Source organism: Chiloscyllium punctatum, chromosome 4 (genome assembly GCF_047496795.1).
Source record: "Chiloscyllium punctatum isolate Juve2018m chromosome 4, sChiPun1.3, whole genome shotgun sequence".
Taxonomy (NCBI): Eukaryota; Metazoa; Chordata; class Chondrichthyes; order Orectolobiformes; family Hemiscylliidae; genus Chiloscyllium; species Chiloscyllium punctatum.
This window is the reverse complement of record NC_092742.1, coordinates 46,226,931-46,253,743: the sequence shown is the minus strand read 5'-3', so window position 1 is coordinate 46,253,743 and position 26,813 is coordinate 46,226,931. Positions and strand designations below refer to the sequence as shown.

General features: G+C 41.8%; 1 protein-coding gene across 6 annotated transcripts in view; it reads right to left on the bottom strand.

The window, feature by feature from the left end:
* Window positions 1-26,813, bottom strand: part of LOC140476253 (tumor necrosis factor alpha-induced protein 2-like) — a 70,280-nt gene that overhangs the window by 9,600 nt on the left and 33,867 nt on the right. For all 6 annotated transcript variants that reach the window (XM_072568562.1, XM_072568563.1, XM_072568560.1 and 3 more), the window contains 7 exons: window positions 21,646-21,757; window positions 21,327-21,449; window positions 17,276-17,376; window positions 4,373-4,471; window positions 3,421-3,544; window positions 2,968-3,090; window positions 1,526-1,681 (listed from right to left, as the gene is read on the bottom strand). In XM_072568562.1, the coding sequence (XP_072424663.1) occupies window positions 1,526-1,681; window positions 2,968-3,090; window positions 3,421-3,544; window positions 4,373-4,471; window positions 17,276-17,376; window positions 21,327-21,449; window positions 21,646-21,757 (838 nt within the window). The remainder of the gene's footprint in view (window positions 1-1,525; window positions 1,682-2,967; window positions 3,091-3,420; window positions 3,545-4,372; window positions 4,472-17,275; window positions 17,377-21,326; window positions 21,450-21,645; window positions 21,758-26,813) is intronic.

Here is a 26,813-nt window from a genome sequence, read left to right as displayed (position 1 = left end):
CAGGTGCCACCTGTCCAGCTTGTACAAGTCCCGCCTACCCCAGAAACTGTCCCAGTGATGCAAATTTCTAAATCCCTCCCTCCTACACTATCCCTTTCGCTACGTGTTCATCTGACCTACTTTTCTGTTCCTATACTCAGTAGCACATGGTACTAAGCGGAAGTAATCTGGAGATTACAGCGTTAACAGTCTTCCTCATTAATCTACCACCGAACTCTCCAAATTCCTGCTGCAGGACCTCTTTTTTTAAACCCATGTCATTGGTACCAACATATATCACAGCTGCTATTCATCCTTTCCCTTCAGAACACCTTGCAGCCACTATGAGACATTCCTGACTTGGCACCAGGGAGGCAACATACCATTCAAGAGGCTTGTTTGCTGCCACAGAACTACCTACCACTTACCCTTACAATCGTGATTCCTTATCATGAAAGCTCTCCCAGTCTTTTTCCTCCCCTGCTGTGTGACAGAGCTAACTGTAGTGCCACAAACATGGCTGCTGCTGCTATCCTTGAGATGCCATTCTCCCCCAACAGTATCCAACATGGAATATCTATTTGAAAGGGGGCTAGTCACACAGGACTTCTGCACTGCCGGCCCACACTTACTCGTCTTCCTTGTGGTCACCCAATGTTTTACTATCAGTGCAGCCCTTACTTATGGTATGACCAGCTCGCTCAACATGCTATCCACAAACAGAGGTCCATCAGTATGTGGAGAAAGTTCAGGGAAAAAAAAGAGTGGTGTGATGGTATTGCGACAACCCACAAAGAGAAACAAAACCAGAAACTACTGTATTATCTCAGTGGGTCTGGCAGCATCAGTGGAGAGAAAGCAGAGTTAACGCTTCAGGTCCAGTGACCCCTCTTCAGAACACTTCAGATTTTCTGGATGTGAAGTTTTTCCTGCAGTTTCTGTTTTTGTTTCTGATTTCCAGCATTGTGGTTCTTTGCTTTTTTTTAGCTCACAATACAGGAGATCCAGGGAACAGGGCTTAAAGCACTACTTTATAGCTGATGGAGTTTAAACTTAATTCATAAATCTGGAATATAAATCTAGTCTCAGCAAAGGTGCCAATGATACCATTATGGATTGTTGTAAAATCCTAGAAGAAAGTGAGGACTGCAGATGCTGGAGATCAGAGCTGAAAATGTGTTGCTGGAAAAGCACAGCAGGTCAGGCAGCATCCAAGGAGCAGGAGAATCGATGTTTTGGGCATGAGCCCTTCTTCAGGGGGGTTCACTATGACTTTTAGTGACCTTATTGTGTTCGGTCGTCCTTTTTATTGAGCCAGTCTCCATTATCATTTCACTCAAAGTGATTGTCTCAGCCTGTAGCTTACCAACCTTATTTGATTAGCTTTGTGTGTTGCACTATAAACTTAATTTGGATTTCCTCACAATGTTTTTACAGTTGTGCTATCTGTATATCAGTTTCTCCCAATCCTTTGGGCAGTTTGTTTTCCTTTATTACTGTCACATCCTAGCCTGCATCATTTTCATAAGTCACTGTGTTTACTTACATAGAAATTGAATAATTTCTGTAAATGTTGAGTTTCATTCTGTATCTGGTCTGCCACTTGTTTCTCCTGATTTTCTGTTTTACAGCTCAACTTTTTCTTCATAATTCGAAGGATATATTCTGTAATAAGCTGCTGATGGATTTCCATCAATAGATCCTGTTTAAATAAATAAAGGAAATTACAGTAGGGTGAACATTCTATTCCCATCTGAAAGCTAACATTATAATCAGGCTTGAAAATATATTTTTTCTTATGAATCTTCTGGATCCAAGTAAAATGTTTATGACAGAGCTTTTCTTTAAAGTTGATACTTTTCCCTCTAGTTTCTTGCTGCCAGTTCTCTTTTACAGGTTGATTTTTCAGATTGAGCACATTCCGCAGACTGTTATTGTTATGAGGGTTACATTTTTTCAAGATAGAAAATAATCAGGGGGCCTATGTTTGGGTCTTGATTTCACAATGCAGCAAGTCTACCCACTTAATATTTGGAATGATGACCAATCAGAGCAGCTGAAATGAGGGGTGGTTGGTGGTCTCCTGCGTTGACTGGGGGTGGAGATGGTGGCAACAGATAGAGGTGTGATATCTCTGATGAGCTCAGCAGCCATTTTCCTCATTCCCAGCATTATTCAGCAGCTCTGTTTGCAGGAGAACATAAATTCAATTTCAAGTCTTTTTAGGTGAATGGCTAAGGTTCGCTAATTCCTGGCTTCAAACTGATCACTGCATAAACATATTGTGTTCTTTGGACCCAGCATTATGCCCCATACCTCCTATGAATGGAAGATTTACAGAGAAGGTGGATCTCCCGAGTGTGAAAGCACCCTGCTAATCAATCCTTACATCAACTACTTTGTCTTCTGCTGCTTACCATCATTTCCTTGATGCCGCCTCCAGTAAAACCACAAGGAGGCATCAGTTTGTCAGGAATCCAGCACGTTGCCTTTCACCATTACTTTGTCAACATCGGTCCCAGCTCCTCCTTCTCCAAAGGTGCCTCTATATCTCTGGAGAAATTTCCCTTATGTTTTCATGAGGGTTGCAATATTGATACCCCAAATTTATCAGTGATAGCAAACTTTTTACACTTGATTTTGTCTACATCCATTCATGATTCAACACGGATCCCTTTACGTGAGGTGTGTTGAACAGAAGTGAGTCCCACTGTTGTTCTTGTCCTAACCCAAGACTACTAAGTGTCCCATTTGTTTTCCTGCTTGAGGTTAGTTAAGATAGTTTAGAATGATTCTGAAACTTTGGATGGCTTAGTGTTCCATCATAAATGCTTTTACAACTTGATTTACTATCAGTATGCTAACATTCTCTCAAAAGGTTAGCAGAACGTTTACACAGCCATTGCTTGTTAGCTCTACGGTTATTTGAAAAGTTGGTTCCCATGATGTGTTTTCTCTCATATCAACAATACATTGTCTGTGACATACCTGATAATGTGGTGCTTTCAATTTCTTTAATTTTGTGAGATGCTTCTCTGTTATTTCAAGTATTTCATCTATTGGTTCTGTACACTCAAGCCATTTTTCTGTCACCAGCTTTTTACAGTGAGGCTGAGGGAGAATATAAAAGATTGAAACTATTTTAACTCAAATTATTTAAATGTAAAACAACTTTCTTTCAAAATCTGACTGTGACCAAAAATCAACAGGTTGCTCAGCTAGCTGCTTCCAAATTTTAACAGAATCCTACTTAATGCAGATTTGCATATTGTCAAAAGTAAAAACTGCAGAAGATGACAGGAATTGAGCAAAGCATAATGAAGTGTTTATAGACTATATACTCAAGAAGATGAAGATTATTAGTTAACCTTTCACAATTTTATAAGAAGCTACTTCTACAGTCCTTGCAAATTAGGTTAGTTTACTTTGTTCTTATTGTACCTTTAGTTTACAAAATAAAGTCTTTAAAATAATGTCTTTTTTCTTCTTTTCCATTTCATTCAGAACTGAAAGGATGCTCTCTTTCAACACAAGGTTTGTGATTTTCTCATTTGTACTGTGATTCCTGAAAACAGATGAAAAATGCATAAATCTCACATGTTTAAACTGGCAGAGCATTGAGAGGAGACTTGTAAAGATAACCCTATTGGGTTAATAGTTAAAACAACTATCTGATATCTGATGTGTGACCTTTCTAGTGAAGAGAATGGGACAAGAATCAGCTGAGGACCATCAGGACTTCTCAGTAGTGCTGTGGAACTGACCCGTCGGCCCCATCCCAGCTCTCAGGTTGGTGAGGAAAACTCATGTTACTGGGGAACCAGACATAGTTATGTGAAAAGTAGGTGATTTTTGTCTCTGTCTTCACCCTGATAATGGTGCATCAAGGTCTGATATAAATCCATCATGTTAACTATTACTGTTGAGATAGGGTTGTGTGATGATTGCAAACAAGTTCTTGTACATTACTACTTCATTAATGGAAAGTCTGTTCGCTCAGTTGGTTGGACAGTTGGTTCAGCATGAACAGCATGGGTTCAATTCCTCCTCCTGGCTGAGGTTACCATGAAGGGCACAGTCTTTCTCAATCTCTCCTTCACCTGAGCTGTGATGATCCTCAGGTTAAACCACCACCAGTCACCTCTATCTAATGAGACAGCAGCCCTGTGTTCTGGGAGGACGACACTCTATTTTATTGATCAATCTGAGAAATCTAACTGACACCTTTTCGCTGACTGTTGTCCAAACATAAATATTTAAAAGCATTTTGCAGAAATTGTTAGATCTTTCTGCCTTACACAGAAATCTACAGAATGGTTATACTTGACCATGCATGACACTGCTCCTGTTTTCAATGTGACAGGCAGTACATCAGCTAGTATATCAAACTTACCTGATAGATTCACAGCTGTTGATTATTGAGATTACAACAGGAATGAAATTTGGATGGTTCAAATGGCTTTTTTCAAAATTCTCTGCTGACACCTGAAAACTGAAAAACATTTTACATTTTATTCCATATTATATGTATCACTGTAAACAAAATATTGCTTAAAAATGTGTTGCTGGAAAAGCGCAGCAGGTCAGGCAGCATCAAAGGAGAAGGAGAATCCACTCTTCGGGCATAAGCCCTTCTTCAGGAATGAGGAGGGTGTGCCAAGCAGGCTAAGATAAAAGGCAGGAAGGAGGGACTTGGGGGAGGGGCGTTGGGAATACGATAGGTGGAAGGAGGTTAAGGTGAGGGTGATAGGCCGGAGTGGGGGTGGGGGCGGAGAGGTCGGGAAGAAGATTGCAGGTCAAGAAGGTGGTGCTGAGCCTGAGGGTTGGGACTGAGAAAAGGTGGGGGGAGGGGAAATGAGAAAGCTGGAGAAATCTGCATTCATCCCTTGTGGTTGGTGGGTTCCTAGTCGAAAGATGAGGCGCTCATTCCTGAAGAAGGGCTTATGCCCAAAACATCAATTCTCCTGTTCCTTTGATGCTGCCTGACCTGCTGCACTTTTCCAGCAACACATTTTTAAGCTCTGATCTCCAGCATCTGCAGTCCTCACTTTCTCCTAGTAAACAAAATATTGTATGTATTAATTCAGTTTAATTAATTAGATTATTAGGTTTCTTTGCTTTACGTATTTCTGAAATGTTCAAAATCTGACAAGGATTTAATAGGGTAGAACAAAATAATTTATTTCCTTTGATGGGAAATCAAGATCAAGGGGATATCTTAGAATTAGAGTGAGGATAATGAAAAGTGAACGTAGAATCAACTCTTTTTACATAAAGGCCAATGATAATCTGTGTTGTCTCTTATTTAGGCTGACTGAGATTGAAAAATATGTGTTAGGCAAAGAAAGCAAATGTTGTGAAATTTGAAAGGGATCAGAAAAGATTTATAAGGACATTGCCAGGGTTGGAGGATTTGAGCTATAGGGAGAGGCTGAACAGGCTGGGGTTGTTTTTCCTGGAGCGTCGGAGGTTGAGGGGTGACCTTATAGAGATTTACAAAATTATAAGGGGATAGGGTAAATAAACAAAGTCTTTTCCCTGGAGACAGGGAGTCCAGAACTAGAGGGCATAGGTTTAGGGTGAGAGGGGAAAGAGACCTATGGGGCAAACTTTTCACACAGAGGGTGGTACGTGTATGGAATGAGCTGCCAGAGGAAGTGGTGGAGGCTGGTACAATTGCACCATTTAAGAGGCATTTGGATGGGTATATGAATAGGAAAGGTTTGGAGGGATATGGGCCAGCTGCTGGCAGGTGTGACTAGATTGGGTGGGATATCTGGTCGGCATGGACAGGTTGGACCGAAGGGTCTGTTTCCATGCTGTACATCTCTATGGCTCTATGATAAGTAAGTCATCTTCTTGTTATACTTTAATGAACTTGTCTAAACTTGTTACAACCCATCTTTGTATTCATCGCATCCTGCAATGGGACTTGAGGTAGGGACACTACTAATACACCTTTATGCTCTGATTAGATAGTGAAACAGCCTTGAAGATTGAATAGGTTAGACCTTTTCCAAAGTTGCAACGTACTATAGTCAATATTGCTCTGAATGTGCCACTCTGTTTCTCCTAAGCTTCAAATACATTATCCGACTTGATCATCCTCCTCTTTGCACCTTTATTTACACCCTTCCTATGAATTGCCTTCTTCAGGCATCCTAAACGCAGTTTTCATGCAACACAATAAAAATTGGCTTTTTTTTACAAAATTCTCTCCTGAGGCTCAGTGTTGAGACTAGCTCTTATTTTGCAGGAATTTAAATCTTGCAGCTCAAACTAAGCCATTGCAGTTTTTCTAAAATCCATTTTGTTGAAAACACAGGTAGAAAATGGTTTTATCCCAATTGTTTCATCCTGTGATATGTAGATAAGTTAAATTAGACAACAAAAAAAAGTGTTGTAGTGAGAGCAAATTAATAACTCCTTCAAATAGACTCCACAGCCAAACTCTCCTGATCTGGGTTGAAATGTCTGTATTTAATCTGGATCAGACAAAACGTTACCTCCTTACATTCCAAAGCAAACTACACAGGCTGTATCAGAGTGGACCTTCCCAGTTTTCACTTTTTCGTGACAATTGTTGCCTTTTTCTCATCTTTAAAAGCCAAAGCCTTTTGACAGGCTACTGAGACCAGTTCAGTGTGTAAGGTAAGGGCTAGATTGTACAGTGTTGGTAAGTTGATTGAGGTAGGACAAACAAATAAGAAGTTAGGATGCCATGTGGATAAAGGAGTTGTGTAGCAGATCAATGTTTGACGTGGTAGGGTGGCAGGTGGGCAGGCTGGTTGGATGATGGGTGGGATGGATGCAGATGATCAGGGCAAAGACTTTAATATTGAATAGGCACGGGATGGTTGGTTATGTGTTCAGGTTGGATCAAGTGTCAGCACAGTGGTCAGGTTTTGGGTTTAGAGTTCAGCTGTCCAATGGGTCAGGCCTTGAAGATGTTGGTGTGTTCAGGCACACTTTGGATTTCCAGGAGTCAGTGTGATTGATTGTTAGATTAGGGGCTCAGCGTTATAGCTATTCAGGAGTTAGAGCAAGTTTTTATCCCTCCAACATATCCTGGGTAATTATCCAGTTGGAAATTACTGGATTGTGGTGTGTCACAGTTTCCAATGGGTCTCAATACTTAATACACTTGATATTCAATTATTCAGAAACCAGAGGGTCTGGTTCTTTATATGTTCAGATTGAGATTCCCTGCAATCTTGTGTTTTAGCACACAGACTCCCAGAAATTGCAAAGATGTGGAGCTCCTTGGATTCTTAATTCAGAAGTGTTGCACTCATTGTCCAGGTCTGACTCAGAAGTGATATTAACCAATTTATCTGCACAGTTCAGTTATAGCACTCCATCCACTAATTGGGGCTTCAGTCTTTGTCATGTCTATTCCTAGTGAACTTGATTTTCCATTGCCTTTCAATTTGTTGATGGGCTTTGCTGATGAGACCACCATTAACTGCTCATGACTAATTGTCCAGAGATCAGTTAAGAATCAAGCACATTGATGTGAGTCTGGAATCACATATAAGTCAGATGAGGAAAGGTTGGCAGATTGTAAACATTGACAGTGCCATACATGATTGCCATTAGACCAACTCGTCCTTCTCTATTCTTATTAAATATAAATTTTGCCAGCTGCCACAGTGAGAGTCGAATCCATGTCTCCAGAACATTAGTTTGGGTTTCTAGACTGCTACTTCAGTCACTGCTACATCAGCACCTCCCCATATGCCATGATTTAGACCTTCAGCCTTTTACCCCCGAGTTCTTTCCTTCAATGAAATTAATTTCAAAACTAGAGAAGCTGAATGCCAAAAATTGAGGTATTAAATACCAGCAGATGGGCAGGGTTGTTAACCAAATAACATATTAATATGTAGGTTGGGATTTTCCCATCTGAAATTAAAGTTTAGCAGCCAGTGAATTGTCTGGCGTCTTTTCTGCCATGACCTGGGATGAGTTATCTTCCATGATCACTTACTTTGCAGCTCACTATTTTTACAAGGTTGATGCAGTGCATGTTCTCACAACAGCTGGGCCCTTCCAGCTACCAAGGCTCTGGTGCCATGTTAAAAGCCCAACTGGACACCAGTTCAGTCACAGTAAGCCAGGAATTACCCCTCAGCTTGTGAGGTCTGCCCCAAAAATCTCAACTGATGACACAGAGAAGAAATAAGCGCACTTCTTGCTTCACAACCAAAGCTGTTGGAATGCTGATGGATGCTAATAGAGAGATGTGGAGTCTTCTTCACGGCTGACTGCAACAGAAGGCCAACAGGCCTCAACCAGCCACCCTGGGCAGAGACAGCAGCTTGGGGCAGTATTCCATACAAAATGGTGGCCAGCAATGCAGAAACAAGGTCAATGATCTCCCGTACTCTGCAAGGGTACATGGCAACATCTTGCCTCAGTGCCACCATTCACCGACACTGCACATGTTTCTCACCAAGGCTAACAGACTACACTCTCGGAATCATATCTGCATCATGCCCACTTAAAGACTCACACTCACCTCATGGTCTATAATTACTAACCCATTCTGCCCTCTATGCTTCCCACCCACTCACTGGGGGCACTTTACCCCTTCCTGAGCTCATATGTGATCACTAACTGCTCTTTCATCTACCTCCATCATTCACAAACCTTCTGTTTCTCTCACTACAGGAAAGAAAAACTGGCCCACAACCCAGTTGAGAGGTTCAAGATCAGCCAAGGTGGGAGGTGAGAGACATTAGGCTGTTTATGACTTTGGGAACAAGATAATGGAGATGACCAGGGAGAACCGGATTGCTCACGGGAAGACATTAGGAAAACAGCACAATAAACTCCATTGTACTAGGTTCATCTCTGATTATCACCAGTACTAACACATCCTTATTCTACGTAAGCTTTTATCCTCTCCAACTGAGTCTCTCTTGTGCTACACAGGCACGACCAGCACGCAAGTAACATTTAGAAGGAAGAAGCCACCGCTTGAATTCCTCAGAAGATACTCACTAGAACAGAGACTAGCACTGTGGTGCATACTGTAGTTACATTAGATTTGGGGGCACAATCTGATGAACTCATCACTGGCTGAATGGAGGAAGCAATGCCTGAGGTTTCTGACACTTGGATTGTCAACAGGCGCCTGATCAGCTCTACGCAGAGGACATGCCCCTGTAATTGGTTGTAAATGACATAGTTAAATTGCAGAGACAAGTACAGGAACATCAGATTTGGGCAGGCAGGAGCACTTCGATACACTCACTGCTGTGTGGTTCTAGAATATGAGCACCTGGCTGTCTTCATGGAAAGGGTGACTGGAGACCCAGGTCCAGTAGAATGCCTAATAGCTGTCTGATATGCATTCAGATCTGTAATCCATTGCTCTAGCCTTGAATGGTAAGCATTAATGTCAAGGTAAGAAAGGTGAAAGGCACCTTAATCACACTCTGTACAGCCCTTTCTTTGCCTTTGTCCTCAAGTTCAGGTCAAGGGGGGTAAACTTGGATCTGAGGATGAGGCTCTCAGCAAGGTGCACCTCTAAGCAAAAGGCACCAAGGGATGACCACCCAAGTCTTCAAGTCAACAGGGTGATCCAGAGAGCAGGCTCCTTCCACCCCAGCTGCAGTAGAAAGCCTCGATCCATACGTAGTGGCAAGGAGAGGAAGAGGAAAATATACTGAGGGCACATAGGTGCTACATCATTGTAAATATATATGCACTTGCACTGTTTATAGCATCTGATGTGGTAGCATTGTTGCTATTGAACCAGGTAAAGTGAGATCCACATGATAGGTGAGGAACATCTTCATACATCGGAAGGGATTTAAGACATTGCAAACACCAAGCATTGATTCACAAGTAATCGCGTTGGTGAATACAGTTAGCTTTATCCTTCAGAGATCCCTGAACTTTAACTTTGAATGCAAACAACACTGAGGCCAAAGACGATGTAAAAAGTCTCAGAAACTGGCCTACACACATTTTTTTGACACTTTCACCCATGTTGTGTTATGGGTGAAAGGGGGGGAAATCACTGGTGATTCCACACATCTCAGTGGGGTAAGTGTAGCTCAGTGGTTAGCACTGCTGTCTCACAGCGCCAGGACCCGGGTTCGATTCCCACCTCATGTGACTGTCCGTGTGGAGTTTGCACGTTCTCCCCGTGTCTGTGTGGGTTTCCTCCAGGTGCTTCGGTTTCCTCCCACAATCCAAAGACGAGCAGGTTAGGTGAATTGGCCATGCTAAATTGTCCATAGTGTTAGCTGCATCAGTCAGGGGTAAATATAAGGTAGGGGATTAGGTCTGGGTGGGTTACTCTTCAGACGAGACGTGTGGACTTGTTGGGCCAAAGGGTTTGTTTCCATACTGCAGAGAATTGAACCTAAAGGTTTTCCTATGTATGAGCTTTTCAAGGAATGAACTGACATTCAAGTGTGTGACACATTCAGTGTGCAGCCCGTGTGTTCAATCTTCCTCATAGCTCAATGCCCCATACTGAGAAGGTGTAAAGCATGGGGCTTTTCATAGTTAAACACCATTATAGAGGATGCTCAAGCAGATTCTGCACACTCAGAAACATTGAAGGGATATAGATGAAGAAAGAGTCAAGAGGAGCTTTGTCAGCATTACTGTCAATCTAGTGAGGCCGAGAGTGTGGCGCTGGAAAAGCACAGCAGGTCAGGCATTATCTGAGGAGCAGGAGAATCGACATTTCGGGTATAAGCCCTTCATCAGGCTTATGCCTGATACATCGATTCTCTTGCTCCACGGATACTGCCTGACCTGCTGTGCTTTTCCAGCACCACACTCTTGACTCTATTTCCAACATCTGCAGTCCTCACTTTTTTCAAGTTGATATCAACCCAGTTAGTTCTCATGAAGGTGTGGACTACAGATGATGCATAGGTCTTAGCCTAGATTAACAAATGAACAACATTAGCACCATGTTATGTTTGCGTACTGACTCACAGCGACACTTTTTCTATAACACTGACGCAGGGCAGTTAAATTGCAGCTAATTTAATACTAGTTCAACTGAGGACTTCATTTGAGCATTTATAAAGACCATAACATTTACTCTGTTCTACAAGAAGTAATGAAAAGCATCACTTAAGACCTCAAGTGAGACCCTTTCATTTGCGAGAGGAAATTTCCATCCTTAGATCATAATTTTGTGTGGTTTTCTTTCATGGAATGTAACCATTCATTTAAGAAGAACCTCAACACTTCCTGTTGACTGCAATCTTCAGACATTACAGCAGCAATTCTGATATAATATTGTCCAATAAAAAGTTCTGAAGTTGAGTATGTGCTGTGACTTTACCACAGTTTACAGAAAATTATAGCTTTGTAGCTAAAACTTTGCATTAGCTCAGCCATCACATTTCTCTTAAAATATTTGAATTCTATCAGAGGAAGCTAAGGAAAACCTTTTTTTTTTGAAAAGATACAGTAATTTCTGTCCTACAAATTAGAACGCAAAAAAAAATGTTTATTTCTCTTGTCGTGGGATTAAACAGTGACCTATTGGCTGAGTCTATCTTCTTAACATTAAAGTTTAAAATGTTGCTGAGGCTGTGCTTTGAAATAGAGGTGGCTTTTCTATTTGAACTGATTTGAAGCCAGCTGTTTCTCTCTGAGCTGGTAGTCATGCCTCTGGCCTTCCATCTTCATGAGCTGCGCACCCATCTGGCCTTTGACCACTAACTGATGACTTCAGGGGATGCCTCCATGGCAAAGCTAACCTGACAACTGCAGACAAACTACAGTTCACAGACAACTGCAGTGTCATTGCCCATTCTGCAACAGATTTGCAAGTCACTTTTCATCTCTTCGATTCTGCATAGAAGAAAACCAGTCTGTTGTTGAACACTGCCTTAAAAAACCTCATATATTAACTCACACTTGGTCAGTAAAATATTCAATATTTATAAGTTAGCTGTGGATTATTTTGAGTACTTCCTATAACTTGGCAGCTGTTTTTCTTGAAAGCTCATCCAGATGTATGACAATGGATGACAAGTGTGAGAACAGTGTGGGTATAGACTTGGCAGCGAACCTTTGACAAGGTCTCAGTGAGTTCACTACAATCCTAGTGTACAGAGCAATTGTCATCGTCACACCCTTGAACTGCAGCCAGATACTGAGGAAGGGTCACTGGACCCAAAACATTAATTCTGATTTCTCTTCACAGATGCTGCCAGACCAGCTGAGATTTTCGAGTACCTCTGTTTTTATTTCCGATTTACAGCATCTGCAGTTTTTTTTTCTTTTTTTTTATTTACATTCTGGCTCCTATTGGGACCACTGGTCTCAAAGTTCCCAGTGCCATATTTAAAAGGTACACGCACAGCACTTCACTCCAGAAGCATCACTCGTTTTCTGCTCATCTCTCCCACCCACCTCTGGCGGTGTCTGACACTGGGTAAAACGTAGCACCTGGTATTCTCCCAAAGTCTGTCCAGGAGAGAAACAAAGTGCTTTTCCCTATCGATGACTATACAGCAGGCCAGCCCAGCTATTGAGGGCAACCTGGGCAGATACGGCTGTGGAGGTGGTTTCCAGATGTAAGGCTCCTCAAGCCTTTAAGCAGAAGGCTGCTGAGCCGGCAGGACAGCAAGGGGAAGGGATCGGGGGATTGGATATCTGTGGCCATCTCGTGAGAAAGCCTCAAATCCACTATTCCCCGCTGCACATCATCCAGCAAAGTCTCAATAAAACCCTTGGGTAAGGCTGGTAGCTCACAACACAAACAAATTGCACCAATAGGAATGAAAAACCACAGGCACTCACTCAAGGATTGTCACCATCTCACGATATCCAGTAGTGCCTGCTGCAACACTTCCCCTCTGCCAGGAACCTAAACATCCCCACCAGGTCAATCCAAGGATGGCTGCAGGGGATTCCCAAAAGGCTGTAGTCCTCCAGACCCTGGGAACATGGGATCACTCTCGGCATTCACATATGTATCATAAACAACGGTGCTCTTGCTCTCTGCTGTCCTCAAGTAGGGATATAGCCTCTAAAAAGTGGGAACTTAAGCTAGAATGTTGGGTTTCAGGAGTCAATCAGCATAATATAGCCCCTCTACATCTCAGTTATGGACAAATGCCCCTTGAAAATGAAGTTTGAGTCACAGAAGTAGAGACCTCTTAAAGGTCTGTGCAACTCCATTGCTTTGGTCAGAATGCTGAAAAGAAAGCTTTGGTGCAAAGGGAAGAAAATAATTTACAGTCAATGCTAAACAAAGTACCTAATGTTTTACAACTATAAATCAAGCCATTTAGGACTACGATGAGGAAGATTTTTTTTTCTCTGAGGGAGTTGTGAACCTGTGGAAGTCTCCCCAACATGAAGCTGTTGAGGGCCAGTTTATTAGATATAGCCAAGAAGGAGCTGGATGAGGTCCTTATGGCTAAAAGGATCAAGGAGTATAGGGAGAGAAAGCAGGAATTGGATACTGAGACAGTGGAGAGGTATCAGGGAGCCAGGAGGTGAGCTACACAAGATTCCTAGCATCTGACCTGCTTTTGTAGCCAGTATTTATATAATGGGCACAGTTCAATTTCTCATCAAAAATAAACCCCATGATGTTGGTGGTGGGGTATTGTTCCCTATTATTGTTCAGGCATCTCTTTCGACCATATGAAAGTGATTTGTATTTTTTATCATCGACCAATTCAGAGATATTATTAAACACTTCTGAAGGAGGTGAGATTTGAGCCCAGATCTCCTGGTCCAGAGGTAGGGAAGCTACCATTGTGCTGCAAGAGCCCTCAAAATTGATGTTTTCTAATTACCGCTCACAGTTGTTACTCCTCACCTGTGGAGGAGGTGGGATATGAACCCAGGCCACTAGGTCTAGAGGTAGACACACTACCATTGTATCACAAGAGCCCTTTACCCATCCACATTTCATTCTCCTGAGCTGAACTACTTGCAGTGCCACAAGCCTGGCTTTCACAACATCCCTCTGATAAACCATCACCCTCACCAGTATTCAAAATGGAAAACTGATTAGTGAGTGAGATGTACTGTGCTGCATGCCTGGTCTTTCTACACTGTCTGGTCCTAATCTACAATGTGACCACTTTGTTAAATATCCTATCCACAGGGATCTCAACTTTGCAGGTTCTCACCTGTTATTTTCCTCAGGTGCTCCTTTAGGTGACGCTGACTGCCCACCTCAATGTCTCCTCCCAGCCACTTACTGGATCAACCAGCTCCTAAGGGGTCTCAACCTTTCACTACATTCCATTGGATATTTCCTGCTGTTGCACAGATCTCTGAGGTCTACATAGCTGCATGGCCATGCACCTGAGAGGGAATGTTGGTCATATGTAGTCCTGCTGGGATTCTAAATACTTAACATGTAAGGGGTGAGGCCTCACCAGGTTGAGCAGCTTATGAGAAATCTGTCATATGCGGTCTTGTTTGTTATAGCTAATTGTTTACAATGTAATAGGTGGAGGGTAACTGGGCTCATTAGCTTACCCAAATAATGCAGCCACATTGGCTGATACCAGCAAAATGACAAGGGCGGGAAAGCAGAATGCCACTGTAAGGAGGTCTGAAATGAAGAGACTACTGTATTTCAAAAGAGACTCAACTGCAAAGGTTTACAGAAAGTGGGCTGATGGAAAAGAATAGCAGGGAATGGAACTTAATGGTTGTTGGAGTCAGTATAAATGTCCTTAGGAGGGAGCAGAGAGTCACAGTGATGGGGTAAGGGGGCAGTGAAGAATGGAAGCTGCATATTAAGGGTGGGGAACATACTGAGGTAATCAGGAGAGAAAGCAAGCAAGTAAACTTAATAAGCAGTGGTGTAAGGATGAAGCTGGGTATGGGGAGTGAGATCAGGAGAAGTGCAGTAATATCAAGAGGAGATAATGAAAGGGCTGAGAGTCACACAAAGAGTTTGAAGGAGAGAAATGACAGCAGAGATGTGTGAAAAGTATACTCTAAAGGAGATGGTAAGAGGTAAAAGAATGAAAGTAAAAGTTTAGAACCATACCTTTCTCAAAATTGAGTTTCTACAGGACTCTGAGAGAATGTACAGTGAAAATGGGAAAGGAGCCGTGATTTGTTTGCAAAAGTTCTTGCACATACAAATGCATCTAGCTGAATTACAGCCTAACAATTTGAATATAGGTGACAATTTGGACAGGTTTGAAGCAATAAAAACAGAAATTAAATAATACTGTTAACTTGCATGAAAAAAATTATTAAAGGGTTAATTTATTGACTGTTTATGGGGTGTGGTCAGATTTTGATAAGTTTAGAGAAACGGAGGACAGCACCATGGAAGAGTAAATAATGGAATTCCGTAGATTGTATGCATCGCAGAAATCTCACTTTGTAAAATTAGAGGCAACACTGGACAGGGCAAATGTAAGGAATTTGAAAGTTCCATTAGTTTCTGAATTGGACTTGATAACACATTAACATCCCGCAAAACAGCATTCGTTCCCTGTGAAGTAGTTGGAATCAATTTGTTTTTTTAGCACAGATGTAGCAGTGTCATTAAGTAGATTATTTGTGAAGAAAGCACTGATAAACTTCATATGGAAAACAACAAAGCCATTGTATTTGGAAAATCCATTAAAATGCGATTTACACAGTAAGAGTGTCTGCTTCGACCCTGAAAATGCTGTCAGTGCACACGTGCAAAATGTGGTTGTGCAGTACCATTGCCAGTATTGCTAGTGACATCATTCTATCCTCTTTGTTCACATTTATTGTGAGAGCTGGCATGTCTTTTACTGGCACAGTGTTTCACAAAGTGCATATGCAGAACTTTCCACAAGCACAATATGAACCTACTGGGGTTTCAGGAAACACAGCCCTACACAATCAGGCCACTGTTGTTTTCCCGTAATGGAACATTATCTCTCCATTAAAAATATCAAAGAAGTATTAGTGACACCAGTGGTCGAAATTTAGGAGAAAAAAATTACATAGGTAATTTACCAATTTGTCCTTTAAAATATTTAAAATTTTAGTAGAGGGCGCAGGGAGAGGGGAGGGATATAAAATAGCCCTGAGTAGAGAGAAGTGATTGATGTCAGACACTTAAAAATATTTATCAAAGGAGACCATGACAGACAATCGAAATTAAGCCCTTAGCTGGAGACTTCAACAAAGTAGTGGGTATTGATTGTAAAGAGTCCAATGATGACCATGAAATTATTATCAATTGCCAGAAAAACCCATCTAGCTCACTAATACCTTTCAGGGGAGTTAACAGCCATCCTTACCCAGTCAGGCTGAGATGTGACTCCAGACTTAGAATAATGTGATTGACTCTTAACTGCTCTCTGGACATTTAGAAGTGGACAATAAATGCTGGCCTAGCCAGGACGTCTGCATCATGAGTGAATTTTTTAAAAATCCAATGCCCTCTTGAAAGCTTCAATTAAACAATCCTCACAACATTATCAGGTAGTGCATTTTTGAACCTAAACACTCACTGTGTGAAAGCTTTTTCTCACAGTATACTTGCTCCTTTCGTAAAAAACACGTTAAATCTGGATCCTGATACAACTGCAACGGTTTCTCCCTATATACCTTGCACGGACATGATCTTGAAAACATTAATCTTAGCCTTCCTTTCTCCAAGGAAAAAAGTCCCAACAATTTCTAATCTATTTCATAACTGAAGCTTTTCATCCCTGAAACCATTCTCATATGCCTTATCTGCTTTGTCTTCAATGCATTCATATTACAGTATTTCTAAAGTGTGGCTCCCAGAGCTTACAAATTTAGAGTTTGACATACTATCTACTTGATTATCAATCTGTGAAGTCTTCCAAATGCCTCTGGCAGTTAGTAAGAGTAGTAGATTTTCCTGGTCAGACTTGTAGAACCATATAAGAGAAAGTGAGGACTGCAGATGCTGGAGGTTAGAGTTGAAGAGTGTGGTGTTGGATATGCACAGAAGGTCAAGCAGCATCCGAGGAGCAGCAGAATCGACGTTTCACACATAAGCCCTTCATATGGTACCATATGGCAGCTATAGTACAACAACCATCCCATATTAAAAGACTGCACATGGAGTTAATTGCCATGAGCTAGAATTCTGAGGGGTGATCACACACACCAAACTGAAATCAATACACCCTAATGCATGATAAATATTTGCTGTTTCACACCCTACATAAAGTATATGAATAATTTCTGGCCTAGAAATATTGACATGAAGAATAACTCTTCATTCAATAAAGCCATCTAGGATTTCAGGATTTGTTCGGACTCATAGTTTAATCTATAATATTATCTAATTTCACAGGGTTTGCTGTACCTTTTCAAGAAGTAATTTGTTTCCTCCAGCATAATATTTAGTGCTTGATCACCCAGTTCACAAGTGAGTGCTCTGGCGTCTTGAACTGCTCCTTCAATTATCTGACAAATAAAAGGAAAATATTAGCATACTGAAAGGAGAAAGTTTGCAAAAGCTTTAGACCTTTAGAATGAATAAATCAATGTTATAAAATTACCACAGTTTGATGAAACTTAAACAGACAAGTTTAAACTAGAAAGGCAATAAAATTTAGGTGTGGATAAATATGAATGGGATCAAGGTGAAATTTATACCAAAGCAATAGATTGGAAATGCTTATCACCCTGTAATTCTACAATTTTGTTTTGAAAACTGCTGTTGTTAAATGAAGGAAAAATGGTGCTGAATTGTACGAACCCCCACTGGTCATGTTTTCATGTAAAATATGTCAAGTAGTGAGCCCACCCTCTCTTCATCCAGATGTTCCCATAACATGGTGAGTGGGTAATGCTAGACCATTTAGCCTTAGGCCTTCTGAGGCCCTTAATTGCCCAAAGTAATCAGAACTAAGAGTCATCAATTATCAGTACTGCCATAAAACAGTGAACAAGGCCCTGGAAGACAAGGGGAATAATTGCTCCAAAGACAACTCAAGTAGCCCAACAGCAGATATTGAGGAAGAACCTGGAAGTTGCTATAAAAAACAAGGTTGCATATGATGTCACATTGATAGCCATTTACAATATACCCAAGAAATTGAGCATATTTGAAGTGTCCTGGAAGAACAGCAAGAGAAACAATTAGGCTAAGTGGACATTTACCAGTCCAGAAAATCTCTGCAGAAAGGAGAAAACGTGAACATTAGACCTCCATCATACTTTTGGTCCCCTTGACACACTTACTTTTGTCCATTAAAAAATATTTTATATTTCGAAAATAAATTAAAACTTTGGGCAGTGGCAGGTGGGCCAGAGTGCAAAAGAAACTTTTGCAAGTGATTTTTTGAAAAGATGGGAGGGGATAGATATGGTAGGAGGGGTTGGAGGGTGGGAAGGAAATCACATCAATCGTAGGGCTTCCTGTTCATATTGGTGGGGTAACACTGCCATCCACTACTCTCCCTGCCCAACTCCCCCAGTCATCAACCTCTTCCTCCCTGAACTGCCTTTTATTTTTGGCCTGGTGTCAGTTCTCCCACCACAGAAGGACTATCTCTTTGACTGCAAACCTAGTGGCAATCTTCACCTGTAAATAGAGGCTGACTGCCTCCTGGCACTGGATGCTCAGGGGAAGGAATTTTGTGGGTGCACCAGCTACTTAACGTTTGGCGAGTGGGTAGCATTTTAATTTCTTTAATTCCTCATTTTTTTTATTGTCTTTCTCTCGCTCCCCACTCTCTCATCACCTTTTTCCTCTTCTCTTTCCCCTTTGCTACCCTTCTCCCCTGTTTTCCATTTTGCCTCTGCTTCACCCATCCCCTCCATATTTTGTCACATAGCACTGGCTTCAGCCTTGGTCATTCCCAGCTCCCAATCTCCCTATAATCTCTCTATGCACTGTCATTGTCACCTCTTTATTGCTACCTTTGCTTTTGGAGCCATGACTCACCTTCTCTCAGATTAGTATAAATACCTCCCTATTTCTGCCTTTTTTTTTAGCTTTGACAAAAGGTCAGTTAGACTCAAAATGTCAGCTCTTTTCTCTCCTTACAGATGCTGCTAGACCTGCTGAGATTTTCCAGCATTTCCTCTTTTGGTTTCAGATTCCAGCATCTGCAGTAATTTGCTTTTATCCAGCATTCTAATTTGCAGGGTTTCTCCGGGTTTGCTGTCCATAAGCAGAATGAGAGAGATAGGGAGGGAACTCAGAAGAAGAGGGAAGACATTGTGTCCGTGTGAAAGGAAAGGTGACATATTGGAACATTTGGACAATTGGGAGGTAACTATCAAGTTACTGGGATGTGTCTTTAAAATCCCATCACTACAAAGCTGGGGCAGCTGATGGCCTAACCAATTTGGATGCATGTAGTCAATTGGTAACGGGCTTCAAAAACTGACTGCTGCTAGAAATTAACACACATCAAGCAGCAGGGCACAGTTTCTCGGACCCATCCTGCATGTTCCTGATACTGAGTTGTTCATTTGGGTATAGAGTGTCTCAGCGTGAAGACACCCCCTGTTCTCCAGAAGGCTGGAAATTTCTATCCAATTCCACAATAATAGAAAAGTAAGCAATTCTAAGGTGTCTATTTTAATTATTTACAGATTGTTTTTAATAGGAAGAGAATTTATGATCATGTATATGTGTGATGGGTTTACAAGCCAGTGTAAAATATTACAGATGGTCAAATGCAAATAAATTCATGCACACAGTTGTTTGGATTTGATGTAACCCAATCTGATAGATAATGGCTCATTTGGAAACTCCATTGTATTTTATAAATCATCTAAATGTCTTCTGCTGCCCTTTCCAGGCTGTATTTTAACTTTCCAACTATTGACTGGAAATGTTATAGGTCGAGTACTTTACATGGGTCAGTTTTTGCAATGTATGCAGGAGGGTTTCTTGACACAGTATGTAGATCACTAACAAGAGGCAAGGCCACACTGGACTTGGTACTGGGTAATGAACCAGGCCAGGTGTTAGATTTGGCAGTAGGTGAGCACTTTGGTGATAGTGACCACAACTCGGTTACATTTACATTAGCAATGGAAAGGGATAGTCTATAAACCACAGGGCATGAGTTATAACTGGGGGAAAGGCAATTATGTTGCAAATAGGCAAGATTTAGGATGCATAGGATGGGGAAGGAAACTGCAGGGGATGGGCACATTTGAAATATGGAACTTATTCAAGGAACAGCTACTGCAAGTCCTTGATAAGGTTGTACCTGTCAGACAGGGAGGAACTGGTCAAGCGAGGGAGCCGTGGTTTACTAAAGAAGTTGAATCTCTTGTCAAGAGGAAGAAGGAGGCTTATGTAAAGATGAGACGTGAAGGCTCAGTTAGGGCACTTGAGAGTTACAATTTAGCCAGAGGCCTATTAGTCAGAGTGAAATGGGCTGAGTGGGTTACTCTTCCGGAGGTCGGTGTGGACTGGTTGGGTTGAAGGGCCTATTTCCACACTGTAAGGAATCTAATCTAGTCTAAAGTCAGTGGAGTCATGGACAATGCAGGTTACAGAGGGACATAGAGAAGCTGGAGAGCTGGGTTGAGAGGTGGCAAATGGAGTTTAATGTGGAAAAGTGTGAGGTGATTCACTTTGGAAGGAGCAACAGGAATACTGGGTACTGGGCTAATGGTAAGATTAATGTGGATGAGCAGAGATCTCGGTGTCCAGGTACATAGATCTCTGAAAGTTGCCACCCAGGCACATTGGGTTGTTAAGAAGGCATACAGTGAGTAATGTTTTACTGGTAGTGGGATTGAGTTTCAGAGCCATGAGGTATGCTGCAGCTGTACAAAACTCCGTTGCGGCCTCACTTGGGGTATTGTGCACAGTTCTGGTCGCCGCATTATAGGAGGGACGTGGAAGCTTTGGAAGGCGTGCAGAGGAGAATTACCAGTATGTTGTCTGGTATGGAGGGAAGGTCTTATGCAGAAAGGCTAAGGGACTTGAAGCTGTTTTCGTTAGAGAGATTAAGGTTGACAGCTGACTCAATAGAGGCATACAAGATGATCAGAGGATTAGATAGGGTGAACAGTGAAAGCCTTTTTCCCTAGGATGGTGATGGTTAGCACAAGGGTACATAGCTTTAAATTGAGGGGTGATAGATCTAGGACAGAGTCAGATTGTAGTAAGGGCATAGAAAGCCCTGCCTGCTACAAAAGTGGACTCACCAACATTAAGTGCATTGAAATGGTCATTGGATAAACATATGGCTGATAATGGACTAGTATAGGTTAGATGGGCTTTAGATTGGTTTTACAGGTCTGTGTAACATGGAGGGCCAAAGGTCCTGTACTGCACTGTAATGTTCTATGTTCTATGCACTGCTTGGGGCATGTTGCAACAATAAATGTCGAAGGAATTAGTTATATCTTGTTTTGAAAATGAGTTCTGATGTAGGTACCTGAATTATATCAATCGGTAATTCGCTGTGGTAACAATCATTTAGGACCAAAGGCTCTTTTCCACTTCTCCAGTTCTCTTCTTCAATATGCAGGCTTTTAATCATACACATTCTAGCATCTGACTAAAATTTTAAAATAGAACAATTAAATAACGCAAAAACATTGTCCATAAAGTATTTAGTGTGTACAAAAGTTACCTGCAAAATATTGTAGCAAAAAATACTTGTGATAAATGGATCAACATTCATCGTGGTGTTACTGTATGTACAATATTTTTGAACTTATTTCAAAATATGTAAAAAAGTATTAAACATTTACCCGTAAAACAGAAAAGTACTCATTTTTCAAATGGTTGATTGTCTTTTCTGGGAGCAATGTGTTCAACAGTTGCTGACGTGTATCTTCAGATGGTATAACAGCAATCATTATGCTAAGCAATATCAAAAAAGAGGAAGTTTCACAAATCTGATGTGTGATAAATGCAATTAATTAAATTAACGTTAAAATTAAATCAATCTTCAATTCTCATTTTTCATCATGATACAGCATACACTATTGGTAGAAGCATCAACAGCATACATACAGGGCAGAATTTAAAGGCCGCCCCCTTTTGTATTTCCAGGTGAGGGGGGTCATTTATTCAAGTGCAATGGTGGCAGGGTTGTGCCCACCACCATCTCCCATCTCTCCCTGAATTCTCATTGACAGATCTGCTATCCTGCTTGAAATTGAGGCCCTTGAATGGGATGTTAATGCCCAATTAAAGAGCTCATCTCTCTGCTGCTGGTATTCAATCGCTTGATGCAGTAAGTTCAAAGTTCCTTGTGAGCTCCCCAGGGAGTGGGAATAGGGTGATCCTTCAGTCAAAGCACTCTGAGGCTGATCAAGAAATCTACCATTAGGAAAGACTAGGGGCAGGAATGCTGGAAAGTCAACACTTGGCCTTGCTGCCAATCCTGGATTTCCTCATGCATGTAATCCCACTCCTCAACCTCCTTATACCATCAGTCACCTGTGGCTTGGACTCTTGGGTGACTGCATTACAAAGCAGCCACTGCCTAGCTGGCAGTGCACCACATGACAATTATGAGGTGCTGGCAGTTCCCAGCAGGAAGGAATTCCACTCCACCTCTCCACTCCCCACGGATCTTGATGTCAGAGAAAGATAACCCCTAATGAGGTGGATGCGGCCTTAATGCTACGACCCTCCCACAAAGAGATAACACATCTTTCACATCTCTTGTCACCTGATTAAATTCCACCCATGTTATCATGTAATATATACACAATGTATGCCATTTGTACAAATATTGTAAAAAATAAGGGATATTGATTACCATATCACCAAAAAAAACAGAAAATTAACTGGATGCCACGCTGTGCTGGGATACAATTTATCTCATTTACTGCAAATATATATGTTGGAATGTTGTAGACACTGAATCCTACAGTGTGGAAATAGGCCCTTCGGCCCAACAAATCCACACCAACCCTCTGAAGAGTAACCCACCCAGACTCATCCCCCTACATTTGTGGGTGGCACGGTGGTTAGCACTGCTGCCTCACAGCGCCAGAGACCTGGGTTCAATTCCCGACTCAGGCGAATGACTGTGTGGAGTTTGCACATTCTCCCTGTGTCTGCGTGGGTTTCCTCTGGGTGCTCCGGTTTCCTCCCACAGTCCAAAGATGTGCAGGTCAGGTGAATTGGCCATGCTAAATTGCCTGTAGTGTTAGGTAAAAAGGGGTACATGTAGGGGTATGGGTGGGTTGCGGGTCGGTGTGGACTTGTTGGGCTGAAGGGCCTGTTTCCACACTGAAGGAATCTAATTTCCCATGGCTAATGCACCTAACCTACACATCCCTGAACACTATGAGCAATTTAGCATGGTCAATCCATGTACACATTTTTGAATTGTGGGAGGAAACTGGAGCAAATCCACACAGATACCAGATGCCCGAGGCTGGGATTGAACCTGGGTCCCTGGCGCTGAGAGGCAGCAGTGCTAACCACTGTGCTGTCCAATCCTTTTTTGTGATATTGACTGAGGGACAAATATTGGCCAGGGCACCCAGGGTAAGTTCCCGCCTCTTCTTCAAAATAGCAGCAGAGGTATTTTGTACCAACCCAGCAGATGAGGCCTTGATTCAATGATTTTTCCAGATGACAGTATCTGAAACTGAGCAGCTCTCCCTCACCAGTGCACTGCGGACCAGCTCAATCACAGGAGTGAAACATGAACCTGGAGCCTCACAGGTACAAGGGCAATTAACAGAGCCATGGTCAACACAGATTACCACTTGCTGCAGGAAATCCTGTCTTTTGGAGCAGTTTGGCACAGCAGACTGAAACATTTTAGTTAAGTTAACTTACAGAGTATGTCTCTGTAAATTAAATACTTCAGACTGTGTACTTTTACCTTTCATTCTCGCGTCTGAGAGAAGGGCTCCAAAGACCACAAGAAAAATCCTGGCCAATATTTTTTATCGAAGTTTGATGGACAGTCTCACTTGGATCTGGAGTCATGGCATCGGAGCAATGCGAGGTCAGCGCCCTTGCTCTGTGACATATTTACCACCATAAGCCTTTACTGACCCCCTTCAGCTACCCAACACACAAATCCTTCTCAAAGTCAAGACATAAATTCCATGCAATTATTTTCAGCCAGTAGAAGGGATTGCAAACGAGGAAATAGCAATGTGCCTCCAGTTCACTTTTTAAACATCTTGGTACTGATCAATCATGGCATCAATCTCCAAGAATGAGTCTCCAATAAACCTAACCATTTCATGAGCAAACCCCCCGAATGATTGGCAGGGTTTAGTGCCAAATGGTACACAGGAAAAGTGAGATGGTTTCTTTAACTTGCATTGAAAACAAATACTAATAAATTCAGGCCAGACAGAGACAAGTTCAGGCCATTTTGCAATGTGAATCACAGTTTTGCCGAGATGTTATTCCCATTTGTTTATATGATGCAACGACACAGGCAATGTTGAACCCTAGCATTGCTCGATCTTACTTGTGATATTGAAACCACCAGTTCTCTCTTGCCAAACAGGAACAAGCTGACTTTTGTGTGCTCTTCACCACTTTGAGATATTGCTGTCACATGTATCGCTGTAAGATTGTCACACAGGCTTCTCAAATAGCAATGTTTCACAACACTAGCCAATATTAATTACAGGCTAGAAAAGGGTTTGATGCTGATAACACATCAAAAGTGTTGATGGTCATATATCAGATGCAAGAAAAATATGAATTCTTGACCCAATGAGTTTCAGTAATCTATTAGAGTTTTTGATGAAATACCAATTAAAGTAGACAGAGGGGAACTGACAGAAGTGGCGTACTTGAATCTCCAAACATCAGTAGGTGAGCTTCCACATCGGAGATTACTGTCAGCATACAAACATGTGAAACAAAAACAGAAACTGCTGGAGAATCTTAGCAGGCTGGGCAGAAACTGTGGAGAGAGAAACAGAGCCAACATCTCAAGTTCAGTGACCCTCCGTCCAGTGTTGTAAAGAAGGGTCAGTGGACCCGAAATGCCAACTCTACCTCTCAACCCACATGCGCCGCCAGACCCACTGAGCCATTCCAGCAGTCTCCAGCATCTGCAGTACATTGTTTCATATAAAGTAAAAACAATGACTGCAGATGCTGAAAATCAAATATTGGATTAGTGGTGCTGGAAGAGCACGAGTTGGATGCTGCCTGAACTGCTGTGCTCTTCCAGCACCACTAAGCCAGTAATTGCTTCATATAAGAGCACATAATCCTGTTCATTAACAGGAAGCAGAGAGTGGGGATTAAATAAATCTTTTTCTGGGGGGGTTTGGCAAATTGGTAGAATGGCATAGGATTGATGCTGGAGTCTCAACCATTTACAATCTACCTCAAGGACTTGGATGGGGGAACCAATTGCATTGCAATGAAAGCTCACAATGTATTATCAGTATTTGGAAGCTTCAGTTCTAAAGTAGGGGATAAACAGGCTTTAGATTTTAGTTCAAACACGACAGGCTGGATGGAGTCCCCAGGCATACACTCAGATCCTGCATGGACCAGCAGGTGGAATTACTTACAAACATCTTTAGCCTCTCCTCACTCTGATGCGAGACTCCTACATGCTTCAAAACGACCACTATCATCCTGCTGCCAAAGAAAAATCAGCCAATGTTCGTTCATGACTACTGCCTGGTGGCTCTGACATGCTTTGAGAGATTAGTAATGGCTCACATCAATGCCAGCCTCCCAAAACGCCTTGATCCACTATAGTTTGCTACCATCACAACTGGCAGATGCCATCTCCCAGGCCCTACACTCATCTCTAGAGTATCTGGACAACAAGGAGACCTATGTCAGACTCCTACTTGTTGACTTTAGCTTTACCTTCAACACCATAATTCCAACCAAACTCATCTCCAAACTCCGAGACCTAAGACTCTGCTCCTCCCTCTGTAACTGGATCCTCGACTTCCTGACCCACAGTCCACTATCAGAAACAACAGGCGACAACACCTCCTTCACCATAATCCTTAACACCAGTGCCCTGCAAGGTTGCGTTCTCAGCCACTTACTGTACTCTTTATTCGCTCACAACTGTGTGGCCAAATCGAGCTCTGACTCCATTCACAAATTTGTTGATGACAGCACTGTTGTGGGTTGGATTTCAAATAATGATGAGACGGAGAACAGAAAAGAGACAGACAGCTTAGTGTTATGAAGCTGAAGGTGTATATTGTACCTTTAAGAGAGAGTGAAAGTTGTTTTGGCAGTGAGAGTTTGCAGGCACCTGCCATTGACTGACTAGCAGTCTCAAAGTGTACTGAAAATTGAAAATATGTAACATTTGGCTGCTATGTTCATAACAGTTTGAATTTAACCAATCAGCTTAAATTATGCCCAGGATACTAAAACCCAATCAAATTTGACTTTTACTCTTTTGACAACATTGAACTAATGAGACAATCCAATGTTTAGGCTATACATAAGCTGACATTTTGAGATTTAGCAGGAGAGAGAGTGCAACCTGCCATTTAAGAGAGACTGTCATTCAAAACACTCTCTATCAAAGATACCTTTTTCATATGAAATATCATCGCAGAAAAGACTGAAGACGACCCGGGGGATTGGCAGCTGAAAGAAGACCAACACTGATGATGAGAGCCACTGTCTGATTTTGAAAGTTAAGTTGATGCAGTTTTAATATGGGCCTTTATTGGATCAGTTTACTGTTATAGAGTTGGAGATAAAAAAACAGACTTTAAGAGAAAAGGGGCTTAGAGTTATAAATAGTTGTTGTTTAATGTTCACTTTAGAGTTAAAGAATAAAATTAATATTTTTCTTTAGGTAGGGAATTTAGGGAGTTCTCTGTCACTCATACTTTAATAGATTACGAGGCAAGGTGAGATTTTCTGGGTGTTTGGTTTAATTAGCAGAGGGGTTCACTGCTGTGTTGGAACATTAACAACATGGCGTAAA